Source organism: Scyliorhinus canicula, chromosome 13 (genome assembly GCF_902713615.1).
Source record: "Scyliorhinus canicula chromosome 13, sScyCan1.1, whole genome shotgun sequence".
Classification (NCBI taxonomy): Eukaryota; Metazoa; Chordata; class Chondrichthyes; order Carcharhiniformes; family Scyliorhinidae; genus Scyliorhinus; species Scyliorhinus canicula.
The window spans coordinates 17,154,210-17,175,051 of NC_052158.1; the positions used below are offsets into that span (position 1 = coordinate 17,154,210).

General features: G+C 49.9%; 1 protein-coding gene across 1 annotated transcript in view; it reads right to left on the minus strand.

Moving 5' to 3' along the window:
• Window positions 1–20,842, minus strand: part of LOC119976495 (zinc-binding protein A33-like) — a 119,288-nt gene that overhangs the window by 89,310 nt on the left and 9,136 nt on the right. Inside the window, exons 2-3 of the mRNA XM_038817040.1 lie at window positions 11,235–11,330; window positions 4,561–4,794 (exon numbers count right to left, since the gene is read on the minus strand). Of these exons, the coding sequence (XP_038672968.1) occupies window positions 4,561–4,794; window positions 11,235–11,330 (330 nt within the window). The remainder of the gene's footprint in view (window positions 1–4,560; window positions 4,795–11,234; window positions 11,331–20,842) is intronic.

Genomic DNA, 20,842 nt, shown 5'->3' on the forward strand with positions numbered 1-20,842 from the left:
CATCTAACAGCACTGTGGGATTATCCCCTCTAACAGCACTGTGGGATTACCCTCTAACAGCACTGTGGGATTACCCTCTAACAGCACTGTGGGATTGCCCTCTAACAGCACTGTGGGATTACCCTCTAACAGCACTGTGGATTTCCCACTAACAGCATTGTGGGATTACCCTCTAACAGCACTGTGGGATTACCCTCTAACAGCACTGTGGGATTACCCCTCTAACAGCACTGTGGGATTACCCTCTAACAGCACTGTGCGATTACCCTCTAACAGCACTGTGGGATTACCCTCTAACAGCACTGTGGGATTACCCTCTAACAGCACTGTGGGATTACCCTCTAACAGTACTGTGGGATTACCCTCTAACAGCACTGTTGGATTACCCTCTAACAGCACTGTGGGATTGCCCTCTAACAGCACTGTGGGATTACCCTCTAACAGCACTGTGGGATTACCCCCTAACAGCACAGTGGGATTACCCTCTAACAGCACTGTGGGATTATCCTCTAACAGCACTGTGGGATTACCCCCTAACAGCACTGTGGGATTACCCTCTAACAGCACTGTGGGATTACCCTCTAACTGCACGGTGGGATTACCCTCTAACAGCACTGTGGGATAACCCTCTTACAGCACTGTGGGATTACCCTCTAACAGCACTGTGGGATTACCCTCTAACAGCACTGTGGGATTACCCTCTAACAGCACTGTGGGATTACCCTCTAACAGCACTGTGGGATTACCCTCTAACAGCACTGTGGGATTACCCTCTAACAGCACTGTGGGATTACCCTCTAACAGCACTGTGGGATTACCCTCTAACAGCACTGTGTGATTACCCCTCTAACAGCGCTGTGGGATTCCCCTCTAACAGGACTGTGGGATTACCCTCTAACAGCACTGTGGGTTTACCCTCTAACAGCACTGTGGGATTACCCTCTAACCGCACTGTGGGATTACCTCTCTAACAGCACTGTGGGATTACCCTCTAACAGCACTGTGGGATTACCCTCTAACAGCACTGTGGGATTATCCCCTCTAACAGCACTGTGGGATTACCCTCTAACAGCACTGTGGGATTACCCTCTAACAGCACTGTGGGATTACCCTCTAACAGCACTGTGGGATTACCCATCTAACAGCACTGTGGGATTATCCCCTCTAACAGCACTGTGGGATTACCCTCTAACAGCACTGTGGGATTACCCTCTAACAGCACTGTGGGATTGCCCTCTAACAGCACTGTGGGATTACCCTCTAACAGCACTGTGGGATTTCCCACTAACAGCATTGTGGGATTACCCTCTAACAGCACTGTGGGATTACCCTCTAACAGCACTGTGGGATTACCCCTCTAACAGCACTGTGGGATTACCCTCTAACAGCACTGTGCGATTACCCTCTAACAGCACTGTGGGATTACCCTCTAACAGCACTGTGGGATTACCCTCTAACAGCACTGTGGGATTCCCCTCTAACAGCACTGTGGGATTACCCTCTAACAGCACTGTGGGATTACCCTCTAACAGCACTGTGGGATTACCCCTCTAACAGCACTGTGGGATTGCCCTCAACAGCACTGTGGGATTACCCTCTAACAGCACTGTGGGATTACCCTGTAACAGCACTGTGGGATTACCCTCTAACAGCGCTGTGGGATTACCCTCTAACAGCACTGTGGGATTGCCCCCTAACAGCACTGTGGGATTACCCCCTAACAGCACTGTGGCATTGCCCTCTAACAGCACTGTGGGATTACCCCCAAACAGCACTGTGGGATTACCCTCTAACAGCACTGTGGGATTACCCTCGAACAGCATTGTGGGATGACCCCTCTAACAGCACTGTGGGATTACCCTCTTACAACACTGTGGGATTACCCTCTAACAGCACTGTGGGATTACCCTCTAACAGCTCTGTGGGATTACCCTCTAACAGCACTGTGGGATTACCCCCTAACAGCACTGTGGGATTACCCCTCTAACAGCACTGTGGGATTACCCCTCTAACAGCACTGTGGGATTACCCTCTAACAGCACTGTGGGATTACCCTCTAACAGCACTATGGGATTACCCTCTAACAGCACTGTGGGATTACCCTCTAACAACACTGTGGGATTACCCTCTAACAGCACTGTGGGATTACCCTCTAACAGCACTGTGGGATTACCCCTCTAACAGCACTGTGGGATTACCCTCTAACAGCACTGTGGGATTACCCCTCTAACAGCACTGTGGGATTACCCTCTAACAGCACTGTGGGATCGCCCTCTAACAGCACTGTGGGATTACCCTCTGACAGCACTGTGGGATTACCCTCTAACAGCACTGTGGGATTACCCTCTAACAGCACTGTGGCATTACCCTCTAGCAGCACTGTGGGATTACCCTCTAACAGCACTGTGGGATTACCCTCTAACAGCTCTGTGGGATTAGCCCCCCTAACAGCACTGTGGGATTACCCTCTAACAGCACTGTGGGATTACCCTCTAACAGCACTGTTGGATTACCCTCTAACAGCGCTGTGGGATTACCCTCTAACAGCACTGTGGGATTACCCTCTAACAGCACTGTGGGATTACCCTCTAACAGCACTGTGGGATTACCCCCTAACAGCACTGTGGGATTACCCTCTAACAGCACTGTGGGATTACCCTCTAACAGCACTGTGGGATTACCCTCCAACAGCACTGTGGGATTACCCCCTAACAGCACTCTGGGATTACCCTCTAACAGCACTGTGGGATTACCCTCTAACAGCACTGTGGGATTACCCTCTAACAGCACTGTGGGATTGCCCTCTAACAGCACTGTGGGATTATCCCCTAACAGCACTGTGGGATTCCCCTCTAACAGCACTGTGGGATTACCCCCTAACAGCACTCTGGGATTACCCTCTAACAGCACTGTGGGATTGCCCTCTAACAGCACTGTGGGAGTACCCTCTAACAGCACTGTGGGATTACCCTCTAACAGCACTGTGGAATTACCCTCTAACAGCACTGTGGGATTTCCCTCTAACAGCACTCTGGGATTACCCCCTAACAGCACTCTGGGATTACCCTCTAACAGCACTGTGGGATTACCCTCTAACAGTACTGTGGGATTACCCTCTAACAGCACTGTGGGATTACCCTCTAACAGCACTGTGGGATTACCCCCTAACAGCATGGTGGCATAACCCTCTAACAGCACTGTGGGATTACCCTCTAACAGCACTGTGGGATTACCCCCTAACAGCACTGTGGGATTACCCTCTAACAGCACTGTGGGATTACCCTCTAACAGCACTGTGGGATTACCCTCTAACAGCACTGTGGGATAACCCTCTAACAGCACTGTGGGATTACCCTCTAACAGCACTGTGGGATTACCCTCTAACAGCACTGTGGGATTACCCTCTAACAGCACTGTGGGATTACCCTCTAACAGCACTGTGGGATTAACCTCTAACAGCACTGTGGGATTACCCTCTAACAGCACTGTGGGATTACCCTCTAACAGCACTGTGGGATTACCCCTCTAACAGCACTGTGGGATTACCCTCTAACAGCACTGTGGGATTACCCTCTAACAGCACTGTGGGATTACCCTCTAGCAGCACTGTGGGATTACCCTCTAACAGCACTGTGGGATTGCCCTCTAACAGCACTGTGGGATTACCCTCTAACAGCACTGTGGGATTACCCTCTAACAGCACTGTGGGATTACCCTCTAACATCACTGTGGGATTACCCTCTAACAGCACTGTGGGATTACCCCCTAACAGCACTGTGGGATTACCCTCTAACAGCACTGTGGGATTACCCTCTAACAGCACTGTGGGATTACCCTCTAACAGCACTGTGGGATTATCCTCTAACAGCTCTGTGGGATTACCCTCTAACAGCACTGTGGGATTACCCTCTAACAACACTGTGGGATTACCCTCTAACAGCACTGTGGGATTTCCCTCTAACAACACTGTGGGATTACCCTCTAACAGCTCTGTGGGATTACCCTCTAACAGCACTGTGGGATTACCCTCTAACAGCACTGTGGGATTACCCTCTAACAACACTGTGGGATTACCCTCTAACAGCACTGTGGGATTTCCCTCTAACAGCACTGTGGGATTACCCTGTAACAGCACTGTGGGATTACCCCTCTAACAGCACTGTGGGATTACCCTCTAACAGCACTGTGGGATTACCCTCTAACAGCACTGTGGGATTACCCTCTAACAGCACTGTGGGATTACCCTCTAACAGCACTGTGGGATTACCCTGTAACAGCACTGTGGGATTACCCTCTAACAGCACTGTGGGATTACCCTCTAACAGCACTGTGGGATTACCCCTCTAACAGCACTGTGGGATTACTCTCTAACAGCATTGTGGGATTACCCTCTAACAGCACTGTGAGTTGACCTGCACTATACGAATGGCCATGGTCAATGGGTGGCTCACTCCCAGCTTCAGAAGTGTAGTTCGGGGATGGAAATTGAACGTAGGGTATTTCCCTGGTTCCTGGATTGAATTGCTTTCGCCCTGTCTGGGTGCAGAGTGAGAATCTCACCGTCAGCAGCAGGTTTTGATCCTCTTTGTCAATCAGTGAGTGCATTTCAGCAATGAACTTCTCGATGGAGCTGGTCTTCTTGGAGATATGTTTGAAGTTTCCTTCCAGTGACTGCACCAGCTCCTCTGATTCCCTGTGCAGTTTGTCACTCAGGGACTTCTCCTGTAGCTGCAGGCAATGGTATAATTCAGCAAATTCCACTTCTATATTTTCCTGGAGACTCTTCACCAGCTCCTGCACAGGGACGAGGGACAAAATGGATAGTTCAAAGTCACATGTTCTATGTTAATGAAGGCATTTCAGCCCCTTTGATCTTACTATTCTACATGAACAACCTCATTCTTCCCAATGTATTACTGAGGGGGCCATTTGTTCAATGATAGAATCAGCATGGTAGATCAGATATAGAGTAAAGCTCCCTCTTCATTGTCCCATCAAACACTCCCAGGGCAGGTACAGCACGGGGTTAGATACAGAGTAAAGCTCTCTCTGCACTGTCCCATCAAATACTCCCAGGACAGGTACAGCACGGGGTTAGATACAGAGTAAAGCTCCCTTTTCATTGTCCCATCAAACACTCCCAGGACAGGTACAGCACGGGGTTAGATACAGAGTAAAGCTCTCTCTGCACTGTCCCATCAAATACTCCCAGGACAGGTACAGCACGGGGTTAGATACAGAGTAAAGCTCTCTCTGCACTGTCCCATCAAACACTCCCAGGACAGGTACAGCACGGGGTTAGATACAGAGTAAAACTCTCTCTACACTGTCCCCATCAACCACTCCCAGGTCAGGTACAGCACGGTGTTAGACACAGAGTAAAGCTCCCTCTGCACTGTCCCATAAAACAGTCCCAGGACAGGTACAGCACGGGGTTAGACACAGAGTAAAGCTCCCTCTACACTGTCCCATCAAACACTCCCAGGATAGGTACAGCACGGGGTTAGATACAGAGTAAAGCTCCCTCTACACTGTCCCATCAAACACTCCCAGGACAGATACAGCACGGGGTAGAGACAGAGTAAAGCTCCCTCTACACTGTCCCATCAAACACTCCCAGGACAGGTACAGCACGGGGTTAGATACAGAGTAAAGCTCCCTCTACACTGTCCCATCAAACACTCCCAGGACAGGTACAGCACGGGATTTGTTACAGAGTAAAGCTCCCTCTACACTGTCCCATCAAACACTCCCAGGACAGGTACAGCGCGGGGTTAGACATAGAGTAAAGCTCCCTCTACACTTTCCCATCAAACACTCCCAGGACAGGTACAGTGCGGGGTTAGATACAGAGTAAAGCTCCCTCTACACTGTCCCATCAAACACTCCCAGGATAGGTACAGCACGGCGTGAATGCAGAATAACTCTCTTAATTTGTGTCGAGCTGACATGTCTCACGTTACTTGCACAATAATTGGTCTAATGTACTACTTACTCCCTACCACCAGATGGCACATTTGCCTCTTCATCCCAACGCTCCCTCCAGACTGACACGACGAGCAGAACTTTCCCCAAATTGCAGAGGGTGCTGGATCAGGTGGGAAAAGCTGTGTGAAACTCACTGCCTTTGCAGATCCCTTTTCTCACCTGATTAAACGGCACTCTGTACACTTTCAAAGTGCTGGTGAGGATCGCACAGCCAGCTGAGGGGATTGAGGGCTGTTTAACACGCTGGCAAAGAGGGGAGTTGGAGATCGGGACGTCATTCTGACGGTCGCCTCGATCTCAAAGATCATTTGTGGCCTGTTTTCCGATGTTAAACGCACAATTGAACTTCGCCATTGGGAATTCCCGCTGGTGGAGGCGGAGGCCCCGGAGAATACTGGGTCAAGCCCGCTAATGATAAGCCAACGGCGTTTACTGTATGTGTGCAGTAGAACGCATTGACGCTACTGTTGAGGCACCGGCGAATTGCGATTTACCGTGAACCCGGTGGCGGCCACGACTTCGCCGTCAAGACCGATTCGCTGCCCAATTTCAGCGTCGGCTGGCGGAGAATCCTGCCGCCTATCTTTCGGATGATGCATTAAACTGAGGCTCCCTCTCAAATGCTTGCAAAAGATTCTATGGCACTATTTTGAAGAAGAACCTCGGGAGTTCTCCTTGATGTCTGGTTGTCCCTCGATCAACAGCACTGAAAACAGGCCACCTGATCATTATCTTGTTTGCTGTTTGTGGCATCTTGCTGTGTGAAATGTGGCAGCTCTGCTTCCCACATTACAACAGTCACTGCCCTTCCCACATACATTTGCTTCAAAAATACTTGGCTGTAAAGCACTTTGGGATGGCTTGGTGTCATCAAAGGCACTATCTAAATGCATCCCCGGGAGCTGTGTAGGCTGGGTCATTGAATATATTCAAGGCTGAGTTCCACAAAAGGAGTCAAGGATTGTCAGGTGACAGGTAGGAAAGTGACGTTAATCAGGTTATAATCAGATTAACTGTGAATTTTATTGAATGGTGGTCGCTGGGGCTGAATGGCCTACTTTTGCTACTTTCTCTTATGTAAGTCTCTTCTCCTGCTGTCCAACATTTTGCAAATTAGCTAGTGACAGTGTCATAAAGCGATATTTTTCAAATTTTGTTTCTCGGGACCCACTTTTCCCAAACGGCCAACCTTCGCCACTCACTCTGGCCACCCTGTATGATACACGCCACGTTCACTTACCTTTAATGCGAAAGGGGTGCCTTTCACCTCATAGTCTCCCTTGAATCAGGTTCACAGGAGGAGAGGGAGATGCACATAGGTGCAGAGTTTAGACATTTCCTTTGTGCCGTCCTCACTTTTACAAAAACAGGAAATCCAACCTCGCACATGTAGGTCGGCGTGAAAGACAGCAGCAACAAAATGCTTGTTTTACTCAGCACTGGATACTCCCTGGAGATGCTACACCAGAGTGCTAACTGTGTTGTAGGCTTTTGGCATGTTTTTAATGTGGTATCACAGGTCAGGAATAGCAGCGTAGTGTAATTGATAATATGGAAAGATGTGTCATTTGAAACATGGAAGTCTGGCAATATCTGGTCTGAGAGAAACATGAGAGGATACAGGGAAAGATCCCATGAAGGGTTAATAGCAGCTGCATAGAGCAGGATTATAAAATGCAGATTCTTTCTCTCAAGCAGGCTTAGCAAACACACTGGGTTTTTGTATGAAGCTAAAAACAATGGCTCACACCTTCATTGAAAGTAACTATCTTAGGAAGCATCTGGAAAAGCATGGATGAGGGTTTCAGTTGAGTTAGTGATAAATGGAAACCTTTCAAGTTATAACCAAGTGGATTTTAGCATACATCTAAATGTAATGTTTTACACCTTCATTGAAATTAACTATTAGGAAGGATCTTAACTCATTTTAGGAAGGATCTGGAAGCTTTGGAAAAGGTGCAAAGGAGATTTACCAGGATGTTGCCTGGAATGGAGAGTAGGTCTTACGAGGAAAGGTTGAGGGTGCGAGGCCTTTTCTCATTAGAACGGAGAAGGATGAGGGACGACTTGATAAAGGTTTATAAGATGATCAGGGGAATAGATAGAGTAGACAGTCAGAGACTTTTTCCCCGGGTGGAACAAACCATTACAAGGGGACATAAATTTAAGATGAATGGTGGAAGATATACGGAGGATGTCAGTGGTAGGTTCTTTACCCAGAGAGTAGTGGGGCATGGAATGCACTGCCTGTGGAAGTAGTTGATTCGGAAACGTTAGGGACCTTCAAGCGGCTATTGGATAGGCACATGGATTAGGGTAGAATAATGGAGTGTAGATTAATTTCTTCTTAAGGGCAGCACGGTAGCATTGTGGATAGCACAATTGCTTCACAGCTCCAGGGTCCCAAGTTCGATTTCGGCTTGGGACACTGTCTGTGTGGAGTCTGCACATCCTCCCCGTGTGTGCGTGGGTTTCCACCGGGTACTCCGGTTTCCTCCCACAGTCCAAAGATGTGCAGGTTGGGTGGATTGGTCATGATAAATTGCCCTTAGTGTCCAAAATTCTATGATTAACCTAGGACAAAAGTTCTGAGGTTCAGTTGAATTTGGTGACAATTCTAGGTGTGAAATTCTGCTAACACCAAGTAAACTAAAGAAAACTGGAGACTGTCAGTCTACGAGAAACATAATTTAAAGCTAAAATCAAAGTCAAAAGTATGAGCTGGGGGCACAATTGGAAAATAAAACGATAGAAATGACAGGAACCAAACCAAAATTCACACCCCTATTGAAACCAAAGCATTTTGGAATATCACAAAAGGAACTTTGAACATCACAAAGGAAACAATGTAATCAGAGGCCTGAGAGGTGAGGTCATGTCAAAATAAATACTTAGTTGTATTAGAATGTCTAGATCAGGGGTGGGTAAACTACGGCCCGTGGGCCGTCAAAGGTCTTTATGCGGCCCACCAAGTCATTTTTTAAAAAAATTTTTTTTATTTTTTTTAAAAAACTTTTTAAGGTTAATGGGGGGGGGGCTGTTGGGTTACTTACTGATATAGGGTGGATACGTTGACTTGAGTAGGGTGATCATTGCTCGGCACAACATCGAGGGCCGAAGGTCCTGTTCTGTGCTGTACTGTTCTATGTTCTGTGTTCTATATGAGGCGCCCAGAATCATGACCGGGTGAAGTAATTATTTTACTTAATATACTATGCGGCCCTTTAAAATTGTGAATTTCTGAATGTGGCCCTTGCACGGAAAAGTTTGCCCACCCCTGGTTTAGATCAAAGATACTTTTTACAATCAAAGTGAAATAAAAGTTACTTTACAATAAAGTCATAAAAACTGAATAACTGTTAGAAAGAGAATATAAACTCAGAGACCAGAGCAGGAACTACCAGAACTCAGAGAGAGGAGAGAAGCAGAGAAGGATCAAGAGAAGCAAGCAGAGTCAGCTTACAGTCCGCTCGGTCATGGGAAAAATAAGACATAGCAGCCGAGCTAAAACAGCTAATACTTCTAAGGAAGACTAGAATTTAAAGAGGAGGCAGAGTCAGCTCAGAGTCAGCTCAGAGATAGCCAGCAGAGCCAGCTCTCAGAGCTCGGCACATGGGAAGGACAGGACACAGCAACCGAGTTCACCAGCGAATACATCTAAAGAAGACCAGATTTTAAAAAGAAGATTGATTGTCAAGTTGGGCCTGAATGTCCCTTCAACCAACCAGAAGGATCCAGAAGCAAGATCTTTTTACCTTTCTGTAAAGAAAGTGTTTGCAGCTTCTGAAAGAAAAATTATAACAATAAAATAACTTAAAAGTTTTAACCTGAAACAGTGGTTATTAGCCTACTTTACTTACTTAGCAACGCAGGACCCAGGATATCAATGCTACTAAGGGGTAAGTAGATAAAATCTTTAGTGAAGGTATGGGTTATACCGGGGGATAACTTGAAAATATAGTTTGACCTGAATAGCACCCACCGAAGCCTGCATCGGAGTCAGGGAGTGAGAATCCCTGTTCACCATTTAGAATGTCGGCCCTTTTTGGTATAGGGAGACTTCTAAGAATAGTGGTGAGTTTTCAACAACAGTAGTCTTTAATTTGGAGTCAGCTGTAAGTTAATAACTGACCTCAAAAGGGATATTTCACCACCACTTCTCTTTCAAAATCTGGAACTTCTCTCATTCGTCAGTATTTCACTGCATATAGTACTCATGGGTTTTGAATCCTTGTTTGCATTGTCACAATTGGCAAAACCACACCTCTAAAAATCATCTTTATACCGCTTTGTTTCTTTTTCTTTCTAGGTTGTTAACCAGAGGCCCTGGAGCTCTGTACAGAGCAAACACCAGCACTGCTCTATCCTGCCCTGGACTCTCCTGAGCAGCTCTCTCCAGCAGATTCGGCTGTGAGATCCCGTCCAGTAGGTACACTGCCTGTTTGTGCCTCTGGTCATCTCATATTTTTAAGAAAACTAGCCATTTTCACAGTCCCCTTGCCAGCAGCTAGAACATTGAGGAAGCTCTCCTCCACGGCTTGGCGGCAAAAGCACGTACATAGAGGGTTCTTTCTGCTTTTCTGTTTTCCCTGCCAAGGTGGACCACCTGATGGGTCAAATTTTAGGTGGACACAAGCCTGACCCCGCATCGAATAATGCGTGATACCGTCGGGCGCGTACCGCCAACAGTTGGGCTGCTTGTTGAAGGGATTAAATCCCCAATTCACCAAGTTTTCACAGGCCCAATGCGATCTCAAGCTCTGCGCACGGGAAACACGGATAGGCGGACCAGGCGGTTTTTAAAAAAAGTTTTGGATTCAAGGGCAGGATAAAAGGGGATTGGAGCTGGATGAGGAGTTGGGAGAATTGACTGAGGCGGTGTTTTGGAGTTTTGAGAGAGTGTTTTTCAGTATTGGGCACAGCACAGTGTGGAGATCTCAGGATATGTCTGTCCTTTCCCTGGCTGCCGGAACTCCCCTCCCCTCCCGCCTGCTGTGTCCCCCAGCGCTGGCCATGCTGCAGGCAGTGACGTCTCTGCGGCCTCTGCATTCTACCTTTCGGCCTCATGGCGGCCCCCCATGACCCCACTGCGATTCACACCGGCTGCCACTTCAGTGATTCCGAATTGGCGTCAGGCGGGTCCAGGGAATCGCATGAAATTCTGTCCCAGGTTCCCCCACATTATATTCCGTCCACCAATGTTTTGCCCACTCGCTTAACCCGACGTTACCAAAGAAAAGGCTCACCCGTGTCTCGGTGATCTTGGTTCCTCGGGAGGCCTGTGCTTGGCGATACTCCTCCAACCTCTTCTCAAGGGAGCCAACCGAATCCTCCAATTTGCCCTGTAGGAAAACATCGGGAAGTTCATCCAGCATCAAAAAGCATTGGTATGAGCCAACCTGCATGGTAACGATAGGAAGAGGGGGGCATACAGCCCAGGGGGTGGTCCGCTTCCCCCATTCAATTGGACTACGGCCGTGTGGGCCGTCATATTCTCACCCAATAAAATTGATCCACCACAGTGTCGAAGGTTTCAATGGTCCCCAACAGTTCGAGGTGCTCTGGTTTCCACTATCCACTGGCCGGGAGTTTCCGGTCCTGCCCACAGGGGGTATTGCCGGAAAATTAGACGGACCAGTTGAAGGCCCGTTGACTTTGGGTGGAAGTGGAAAATCCTGACCTATGCGGGTGAAAATTTGCTTTCTGCTCTCACTCCTGCACAACCCACCTGTGAGCTCCTGCCCTCTCAATTTCGGTGCCCCGTCTGAGGAATTAATTTCTGTTGACTCCTGTCAACATTTTCAACACTTTGATCAACCACTGAGCGTCAACGAGGACGAAATGTTGCGTTTTTTAACCGCACCCCTTGCGGCCCAAAGCACTTTGCCGTTGGCTCGACACGTTTTGAGGTTCAGTCGCTGCTACGGCGTAGGAAACACAGAGAACGATTTGTGCACAGCAAGCTTCCACGAAAAGCAACGAGACAACGGCTAGAAAAGGGGCTTCACGGATGCTGGTTGAGGGGGTAAATATTGGACAGGGCACGGTGGTGAACTCCCAGCGCCCTTCTTTAAAATAATGCCGCGCCATCTTTTTGGTTCAACCAAGAGAGTCGATGGGGCGGCAGTTTAATGTCTGTCCCAAAAGAATTGTAGTCCCTGTACTGGATGGTAATCCTACACTGCACCCTCTGACGCAATAGTCAAACCCACAACCTTTCATCAAAAACATTTTTATTCAGATTTTTCCTTTTTACACGTAACATGAAATAAAACAAATCACCCAAAACATGACCTAACCCCTCCCAAAACCTAACCCCTCCCCCCATCTCCCTCTACCCCTCCCCTTTAGCAACTAACAGTGGGATATCCATGAAATACACAATAAGCGGCTGCCATCTGCGGTAAAACCTCTTGATTGCGCCCTCACGGTGTACTTGACTTTCTCGGGGTACGGGGACTCCATCGGATCTCCCAGCCACACTGAGGCACTGGGAGGAGAAGCTGACCTCCAAGCCAGCAGGACTAGCCTCTGGGCAATCAGCGAGGCGAAGGCCAGGACATCGGCTCCCGCCCCCGTCTGCAGCTCCGGCGGGTCTGACGCCCCAGATATGGCCTCTGAAGGCCAGGGCTTCAATTCCATTTTCAGAATCGCTGACATGGTGCGAAAGAAGCAGATCCAACACCCCACATGATGTCCGGTCCTCCTGAACATGACTCGCACTTACCTTCCAACCCCGCACAGGATCAACACATTCTGGACTGAGTCAGGTGTTAGAGAGGTTGGCGGCACCACAGGGAATGCTGGGAAAATCTGTTTCCCACGACCTTCTTGGGAAGCCTAGGGGGTGATAGGTTACCTGGGATATGCAGAGTGCACATTCGAGGTCTCTGTCAGACAGCCATGATCATATTGGATGGGGGAAGCAGGCTCGATGGGCTGAGTGGCCTACTCTTGCTCCTTCTTTTATGTTTATATATATTTCACAACCTCAAAATAGGGAGAGTACTAACTGGACCACAGCTGCGGAGGTTGTCCAGGACTGTACGGTTCCTGCACTACGGGTGCGATTCAACTAAATGGGAACAAAGTCCCATAGTGAACACGTTAAATATCATTGCGTTTCCTAGCAACGCAGCGCTGTTTAACCCACCCCCAGTTAGATAGGGGGCTTCAGCGGGGAATGCGTGACCAAGGCCACACAAAGCTCCGTTTTCCGTGCTGAGGAGCTCGGCTCATCAGAACTTCCCCGTGTAGCGAGAGAGCGCGACGCCATTTCAATGGCATCTGTCATGTGAGAGTGTCTTTAAGAACTGGGATTAAGAAATGGGTGTTTATCAGTGATGTCAGAGCGAGAGTGGAGCTGGGCTGTCTGCTTTACTTTGGTGTTTGAGCAGGCTGCTACAGAGTGCGTTTTTAGTTTCGGTTTCAGAGAGAAGAGCTGCAGCGAACGCCAGCAGATGTGCATGGATCTCTCTATAAGCTAAAGAGTGTTCATTTGGGTGATTTCAAAGGGATAACTGCTCTCATTAGAGAATTTAAACCTGATCTCTGTGTGCAAAGGGTCTTTTGTCTTCCGGATATTGTTTGGGAATTTATTAAGTGTTATCTATCGAGTACTGTATTCGTTGGGGATTTATTGGGTGTTAATAGTTGTTAAGATGTTTACTGTGGGTTTATAAAGTGTTAACTAGTTTCATAAATAAACATTGTTTTAACTTAAAAGTGCTGTAACACTGTGGAATAGCACCTGAAGGGCAGGCCCATGTGCTCTGCATGACCACAATAAATTCAAAGTTCAGGGTCAGGTGAACTCCATGATACACATTGGGGTCCTCTAAACCCTGGACCGTAATACGTCCCTATCTCTGAAGCCCCCATTACATCCCTCGACCCTCCCCTCCAAGTCCCCTCACACTATGAGGGGTGTCCCCAGGCCCCCAACACCCACACAGGGTACCCCTGGCCTGATCGCCACCACGAAGAAAATGCGAGCTTAACACCTTGGCAGTGCCACCCTGGCCAGAGGGCATGCACCTGGGAGTCTTCAATCCCCAGGAGACTCCCGGGAGTGCCATTCCAGCTAGTCGAAGGCCAGGACATCGGCTCCCGCCCCCGTCTGCAGCTCCGGCGGGTCTGACGCCCCAGATATGGCCTCTGAAGGCCAGGGCTTCAATTCCATTTTCAGAATCGCTGACATGGTGCGAAAGAAGCAGATCCAACACCCCACATGATGTCCGGTCCTCCTGAACATGACTCGCACTTACCTTCCAACCCCGCACAGGATCAACACATTCTGGACTGAGTCAGGTGTTAGAGAGGTTGGCGGCACCACAGGGAATGCTGGGTAAATCTGTTTCCCACGACCTTCTTGGGAAGCCTAGGGGGTGATAGGTTACCTGGGATATGCAGAGTGCACATTCGAGGTCTCTGTCAGACAGCCATGATCATATTGGATGGGGGAAGCAGGCTCGATGGGCTGAGTGGCCTACTCTTGCTCCTTCTTTTTATGTTTATATATATTTCACAACCTCAAAATAGGGAGAGTACTAACTGGACCACAGCTGCGGAGGTTGTCCAGGACTGTACGGTTCCTGCACTACGGGTGCGATTCAACTAAATGGGAACAAAGTCCCATAGTGAACACGTTAAATATCATTGCGTTTCCTAGCAACGCAGCGCTGTTTAACCCACCCCCCAGTTAGATAGGGGGCTTCAGCGGGGAATGCGTGACCAAGGCCACACAAAGCTCCGTTTTCCGTGCTGAGGAGCTCGGCTCATCAGAACTTCCCCGTGTAGCGAGAGAGCGCGACGCCATTTCAATGGCATCTGTCATGTGAGAGTGTCTTTAAGAACTGGGATTAAGAAATGGGTGTTTATCAGTGATGTCAGAGCGAGAGTGGAGCTGGGCTGTCTGCTTTACTTTGGTGTTTGAGCAGGCTGCTACAGAGTGCGTTTTTAGTTTTGGTTTCAGAGAGAAGAGAGGCAGCGAACGCCAGCAGATGTGCATGGATCTCTCTACAAGCTAAAGAGTGTTAATTTGGGTGATTTCAAAGGGATAACTGCTCTCATTACAGAATTTAAACCTGATCTCTGTGTGCAAAGGGTCTTTTGTCTTCCGGATATTGTTTGGGAATTTATTAAGTGTTATCTATCGAGTACTGTATTCGTTGGGGATTTATTGGGTGTTAATAGTTGTTAAGATGTTTACTGTGGGTTTATAAAGTGTTAACTAGTTTCATAAATAAACATTGTTTTAACTTAAAAGTGCTGTAACACTGTGGAATAGCACCTGAAGGGCAGGCCCATGTGCTCTGCATGACCACAATAAATTCAAAGTTCAGGGTCAGGTGAACTCCATGATACACATTGGGGTCCTCTAAACCCTGGACCGTAATACGTCCCTATCTCTGAAGCCCCCATTACATCCCTCGACCCTCCCCTCCAAGTCCCCTCACACTATGAGGGGTGTCCCCAGGCCCCCAACACCCACACAGGGTACCCCTGGCCTGATCGCCACCACGAAGAAAATGCGAGCTTAACACCTTGGCAGTGCCACCCTGGCCAGAGGGCATGCACCTGGGAGTCTTCAATCCCCAGGAGACTCCCGGGAGTGCCATTCCAGCTAGTCGAAGGCCAGGACATCGGCTCCCGCCCCCGTCTGCAGCTCCGGCGGGTCTGACGCCCCAGATATGGCCTCTGAAGGCCAGGGCTTCAATTCCATTTTCAGAATCGCTGACATGGTGCGAAAGAAGCAGATCCAACACCCCACATGATGTCCGGTCCTCCTGAACATGACTCGCACTTACCTTCCAACCCCGCACAGGATCAACACATTCTGGACTGAGTCAGGTGTTAGAGAGGTTGGCGGCACCACAGGGAATGCTGGGAAAATCTGTTTCCCACGACCTTCTTGGGAAGCCTAGGGGGTGATAGGTTACCTGGGATATGCGGAGTGCACATTCGAGGTCTCTGTCAGACAGCCATGATCATATTGGATGGGGGAAGCAGGCTCGATGGGCTGAGTGGCCTACTCTTGCTCCTTCTTTTTATGTTTATATATATTTTACAACCTCAAAATAGGGAGAGTACTAACTGGACCACAGCTGCGGAGGTTGTCCAGGACTGTACGGTTCCTGCACTACGGGTGCGATTCAACTAAATGGGAACAAAGTCCCATAGTGAACACGTTAAATATCATTGCGTTTCCTAGCAACGCAGCGCTGTTTAACCCACCCCCAGTTAGATAGGGGGCTTCAGCGGGGAATGCGCGACCAAGGCCACACAAAGCTCCGTTTTCCGTGCTGAGGAGCTCGGCTCATCAGAACTTCCCCGTGTAGCGAGAGAGCGCGACGCCATTTCAATGGCATCTGTCATGTGAGAGTGTCTTTAAGAAATGGGATTAAGAAATGGGTGTTTATCAGTGATGTCAGAGCGAGAGTGGAGCTGGGCTGTCTGCTTTACTTTGGTGTTTGAGCAGGCTGCTACGGAGTGCGTTTTTAGTTTCGGTTTCAGAGAGAAGAGCTGCAGCGAAAGCCAGCAGATGTGCATGGATCTCTCTACAAGCTAAAGAGTGTTCATTTGGGTGATTTCAAAGGGATAACTGCTCTCATTAGAGAATTTAAACCTGATCTCTGTGTGCAAAGGGTCTTTTGTCTTCCGGATATTGTTTGGGAATTTATTAAGTGTTATCTATCGAGTACTGTATTCGTTGGGGATTTATTGGGTGTTAATAGTTGTTAAGATGTTTAGTGTGGGTTTATAAAGTGTTAACTAGTTTCATAAATAAACATTGTTTTAACTTAAAAGTGCTGTAACACTCTGTGGAATAACACCTGAAGGGCAGGCCCATGTGCTCTGCATGACCACAATAAATTCAAAGTTCAGGGTCAGGTGAACTCCATGATACACATTGGGGTCCTCTAAACCCTGGACCGTAATATGTCCCTATCTCTGAAGCCCCCATTACATCCCTCGACCCTCCCCTCCAAGTCCCATCACACTATGAGGGGTGTCCCCAGGCCCCCAACACCCACACAGGGTACCCCTGGCCTGATCACCACCACGAAGAAAATGCGAGCTTAACACCTTGGCAGTGCCAACCTGCCACCCTGGCCAGAGGGCATGCACCTGGGAGTCTTCAATCCCCAGGAGACTCCCGGGATTGCCATTGCAGCTAGTCCCCCCCACCACCGTTTGTGGAGACCAGTACTGAACAATACTCTCCCAGGGTCTCTAATGCAAAGGCAGATCCCAGGTGCCTCAGGACTCTGCACATTACAGTTCGGCTAGCTGTCTCGCTCTAATATGCAGATTTGCAAAAAAATGTGATTTGCATCGTTACGTCTCGGAGGATAGCGCTGGACCTCGCGAGGTGTTGCACGTTGGATGGATCCCGTGAGCGGGGTCTCCCAGCTTCTATTGGTCACATCTCACCGCGGCGTATTGCCTTCCAGGCACAACATGTATGTTCGATCGCGCCCTCTGAGTCAAAACAGAGCGTGTGGCATGATGTGATGGATCATGGAGAATGGTTGCAGCACCGAAGTAGGCCATTTGCCCCACTGTGGTCTGTGCCAGCCCTTTGCAAGTGTCATCCGACTTCCTGCTGCTCCAGAATCTTTTTCCCATCACCCGGCAATTTTTTTTTTTCCCCTCTTCGGACAATGACCTGATTCGCCTTCGCAAACACTGATTGAACCTGCAGTGCATTCCAGACCCTAACCACTCACGGTGTACAATTATGCAACCTAAATGCAGCCCCCACTCATAAACCACTCTCAGGTCATGGAGGGATACGTCATTCATAGCACAGAAGGGAGGGGCCATTCGGCTAATAGGGTGGATGCTGACTCTATGGTGTGGAGGAACCAGTCAGTGCCATTCTCCTGCTCCATCATCTTTAGCCCTGCATGTTTATTTACCTCATGGGCCCATCCAATTTCCGGTAAAAATCATTCACCGTCTCCGCTTCCACCAACTTCGTAAGCCGAGCTTTCCAGATCATTACCGCTCGCCGTGGAAAAGACTTTCCTCCTTACATGCCCCCCTACATCATAAATCCGTGTTCCCTCATCCTCAATGTACCACCGGATAATGGGAACAGTTTTTCCTTATCTACCTTAACCATACCTGTCGGAATTCTGTATACCTCGATCATATCTCCACTTCAATCCCATTTGCTCCCAGGAAGCAACCCTTAGCATCTCTGACCTAAACATAGAACATAGAACAGTACAGCACAGAACAGGCCCTTCGGCCCTCGATGTTGTGCCGAGCAATGATCACCCTACTCAAACCCACGTAACCACCCTATACCAGTAACCCAACAACCCCCCCTTAACCTTACTTTTTAGGACACTACGGGCAATTTAGCATGGCCAATCCACCTAACCTGCACATCTTTGGACTGTGGGAGGAAACCGGAGCATCCGGAGGAAACCCACGCACACATGGGGAGGACGTGCAAACTCCGCACAGACAGTGACCCAGCCGGGAATCGAACCTGGGACCCTGGAGCCGTGAAGCATTGACGCTAACCACCATGCTACTGTGCTGCCCCATTTGTCGATAAATTCCCTTGTGCCTGTTGCAACTATTTTGGCAAATCCCCTCTGCACCCTTCCATTCTCACCACCTTCCTAAGGGATATCTGTGCATAATGTCACCAATCGGCTGACAAACAACCGATTTGTCCCGCTTTGCTTTTTGTTTTGTTTTTTAAATTTAGAGTACCCAATTATTAGTTTTTTCCAATTAAGGGGCAATTTAGCATGGCCAATTGGAAGCCCCTCGGTCCCAACCGCTGTCTTCGGGCATCTCTGCCACCATCCTGGACCTGTTTCCGGAGTTATTTTCGGGGCCTTCCGGTAACCAGGCGGTGGGGGTGGAGCAGGCATCTGCAGCACCGCCTCCCATTGGCCCAGGACCCCGGGAGGAGCCTCAGGAGATCCCGCCTGTTGATGATCCCGGTGACGGGATCAAGGCAGGCTCTGGGTTGGTTGGTGGGCCCATGTCGCCTGCCGCACTCAGTGTGGTGGAGGATTCGGGCCTGGAGGGCGACTGTCCGAAGGTTGTCAGCCGCCCAGTGTCGGGAGCGCAGGGTGCACGAGACGCTCTGTGGCGGGGTGCGGGTCTCACCCGTTCCTGACACTATGGGCGGGATTCTCCCGTACCCGGCGGGGCGGGGGGGGTCCCGGCGGGACGGAGTGGCGTGAACCACTCTGGTGTCGGCCCGCCCCAAAGGTGCAGAATCCTCCAGGGGCTAGGCCGGCGCCGGAGTGGTTTGTGCCTCGCCGGCCGGTGTGGAAGGCCTTTGGCGCCATGCCAGACGGGGCCTGAAGGGACTCCGTCGGCCGGCGCAAGTCCGCGTATGCTCGGGAGCGTCAGCGGCTGCTGACGTCATCCCCGCGCATGCGCCGGGTTGGGTGGGGGGGGGGGGTCACCTACACATCGGCCATCGTGGAGGCTGACACGGTCGACGCGTAGGGAAAGAGTGCCCCCACGGCACAGGCCTGCCCACGGATCGGTGGGCCCCGATCATGGGCCAGGCCACTGTGGGGGCACACCCCCCGGGGCCAGATCGACCCGCGCCCCCCCCCCCAAGACCCCGGAGCCCACCCACGCCGCCAGGTTCCGCCGGTAAGGGACCTAGTCTGATCCACGACGGCGGGACTGGCAAAAAGCCAGCGGGACTTCGGCCCATTGTGGGCCGGAGAATTCGGGCAGCCCCGGGGCCCATTGAGTCACGCCGGTCCCCGCCATTCTCCGAGGCTGGCGGCGCGACTCATGTCTCACCGACCTTTGGAGGGCCGGGGAATTCGGCGGCCGGCGGGGGGGGGGGTCAGAGAATCCCGCCTCATGTCGCCCCCCACCCCCTCTGGGGATCTCCCAGATTCTGGCACATCATCATTGAAGGCTCTTTTGTTTTTCTGCTGCCGTAGATAGTTCAGGCAGTTCCCTATTGTGCTCCCCTCCACCAACACCCCGACTCCCTCCCTCCCCACCACCCTCCCTTCCCCTCTCTCCCCACCACCCCACTTCCTTTCCCTTCTGTTGGAACAGAGGCGAGGGTATCTGGTCTCTCCAGCACAAAGTTTAGTGCTTGTACCGTTTGTTTTTTGTAGAAATGTGTTGTGAACTGTTTTAATAATCAGAGTATCCCCCCCTCCCCCCTCCCCCCTCCCAGTACATTGGTACTGAGGGGAGGGTACCCTGTTTCTCCAACACAAAATGAGTCTTTGTACCATTTGGCCTTCTATATATTTTTTACTGTTTTAATAAAAAGATATGGCCTTTCCACCTACCCTGCAATATCTTTGGGTTGTGGGGTGAGACCCACGCAGACATGGGGAGAATGTGCAAACTCCACACGGACAGTGACCCAGGGCCGGGATCGAACCTGGGTCCTTGGCGGCGTGAGGCTGCAGTGCTAACCACTGCGCCACATGCCTCCCCTTGTTCCACTTTGCTTGTTGTCATTTAGTGGTAGCATAGTGGTTATCCACAGTTGCTTCACAGCTCCAGGGTCCCAGGTTCGATTCCCCGCTGGGTCACTGTCTGTGTGGAGTCTGCACGTTCTCCACGTGTCTGCGTGGGTTTCCTCCGGGTGCTCCGGTTTCCTCCCAAAGTACAAAGACGTGTGGGTTAGGTGGATTGGCCATGCTAAATTGCCCTTCGTGTCCAAAACATATTAAGTGGGGGTTACTGGGTTACGGGGATAGGATAGATACGTGGGCTTAGGTAGGGTGCTCTTTGTAAGGGCCGGTGCAGACTCAATGGGCCAAATGGCCTCCTTCTGCACTGTAAATTCTATGATTTGATACACTTTTCCTATTGGAAGGTAGTGACATTG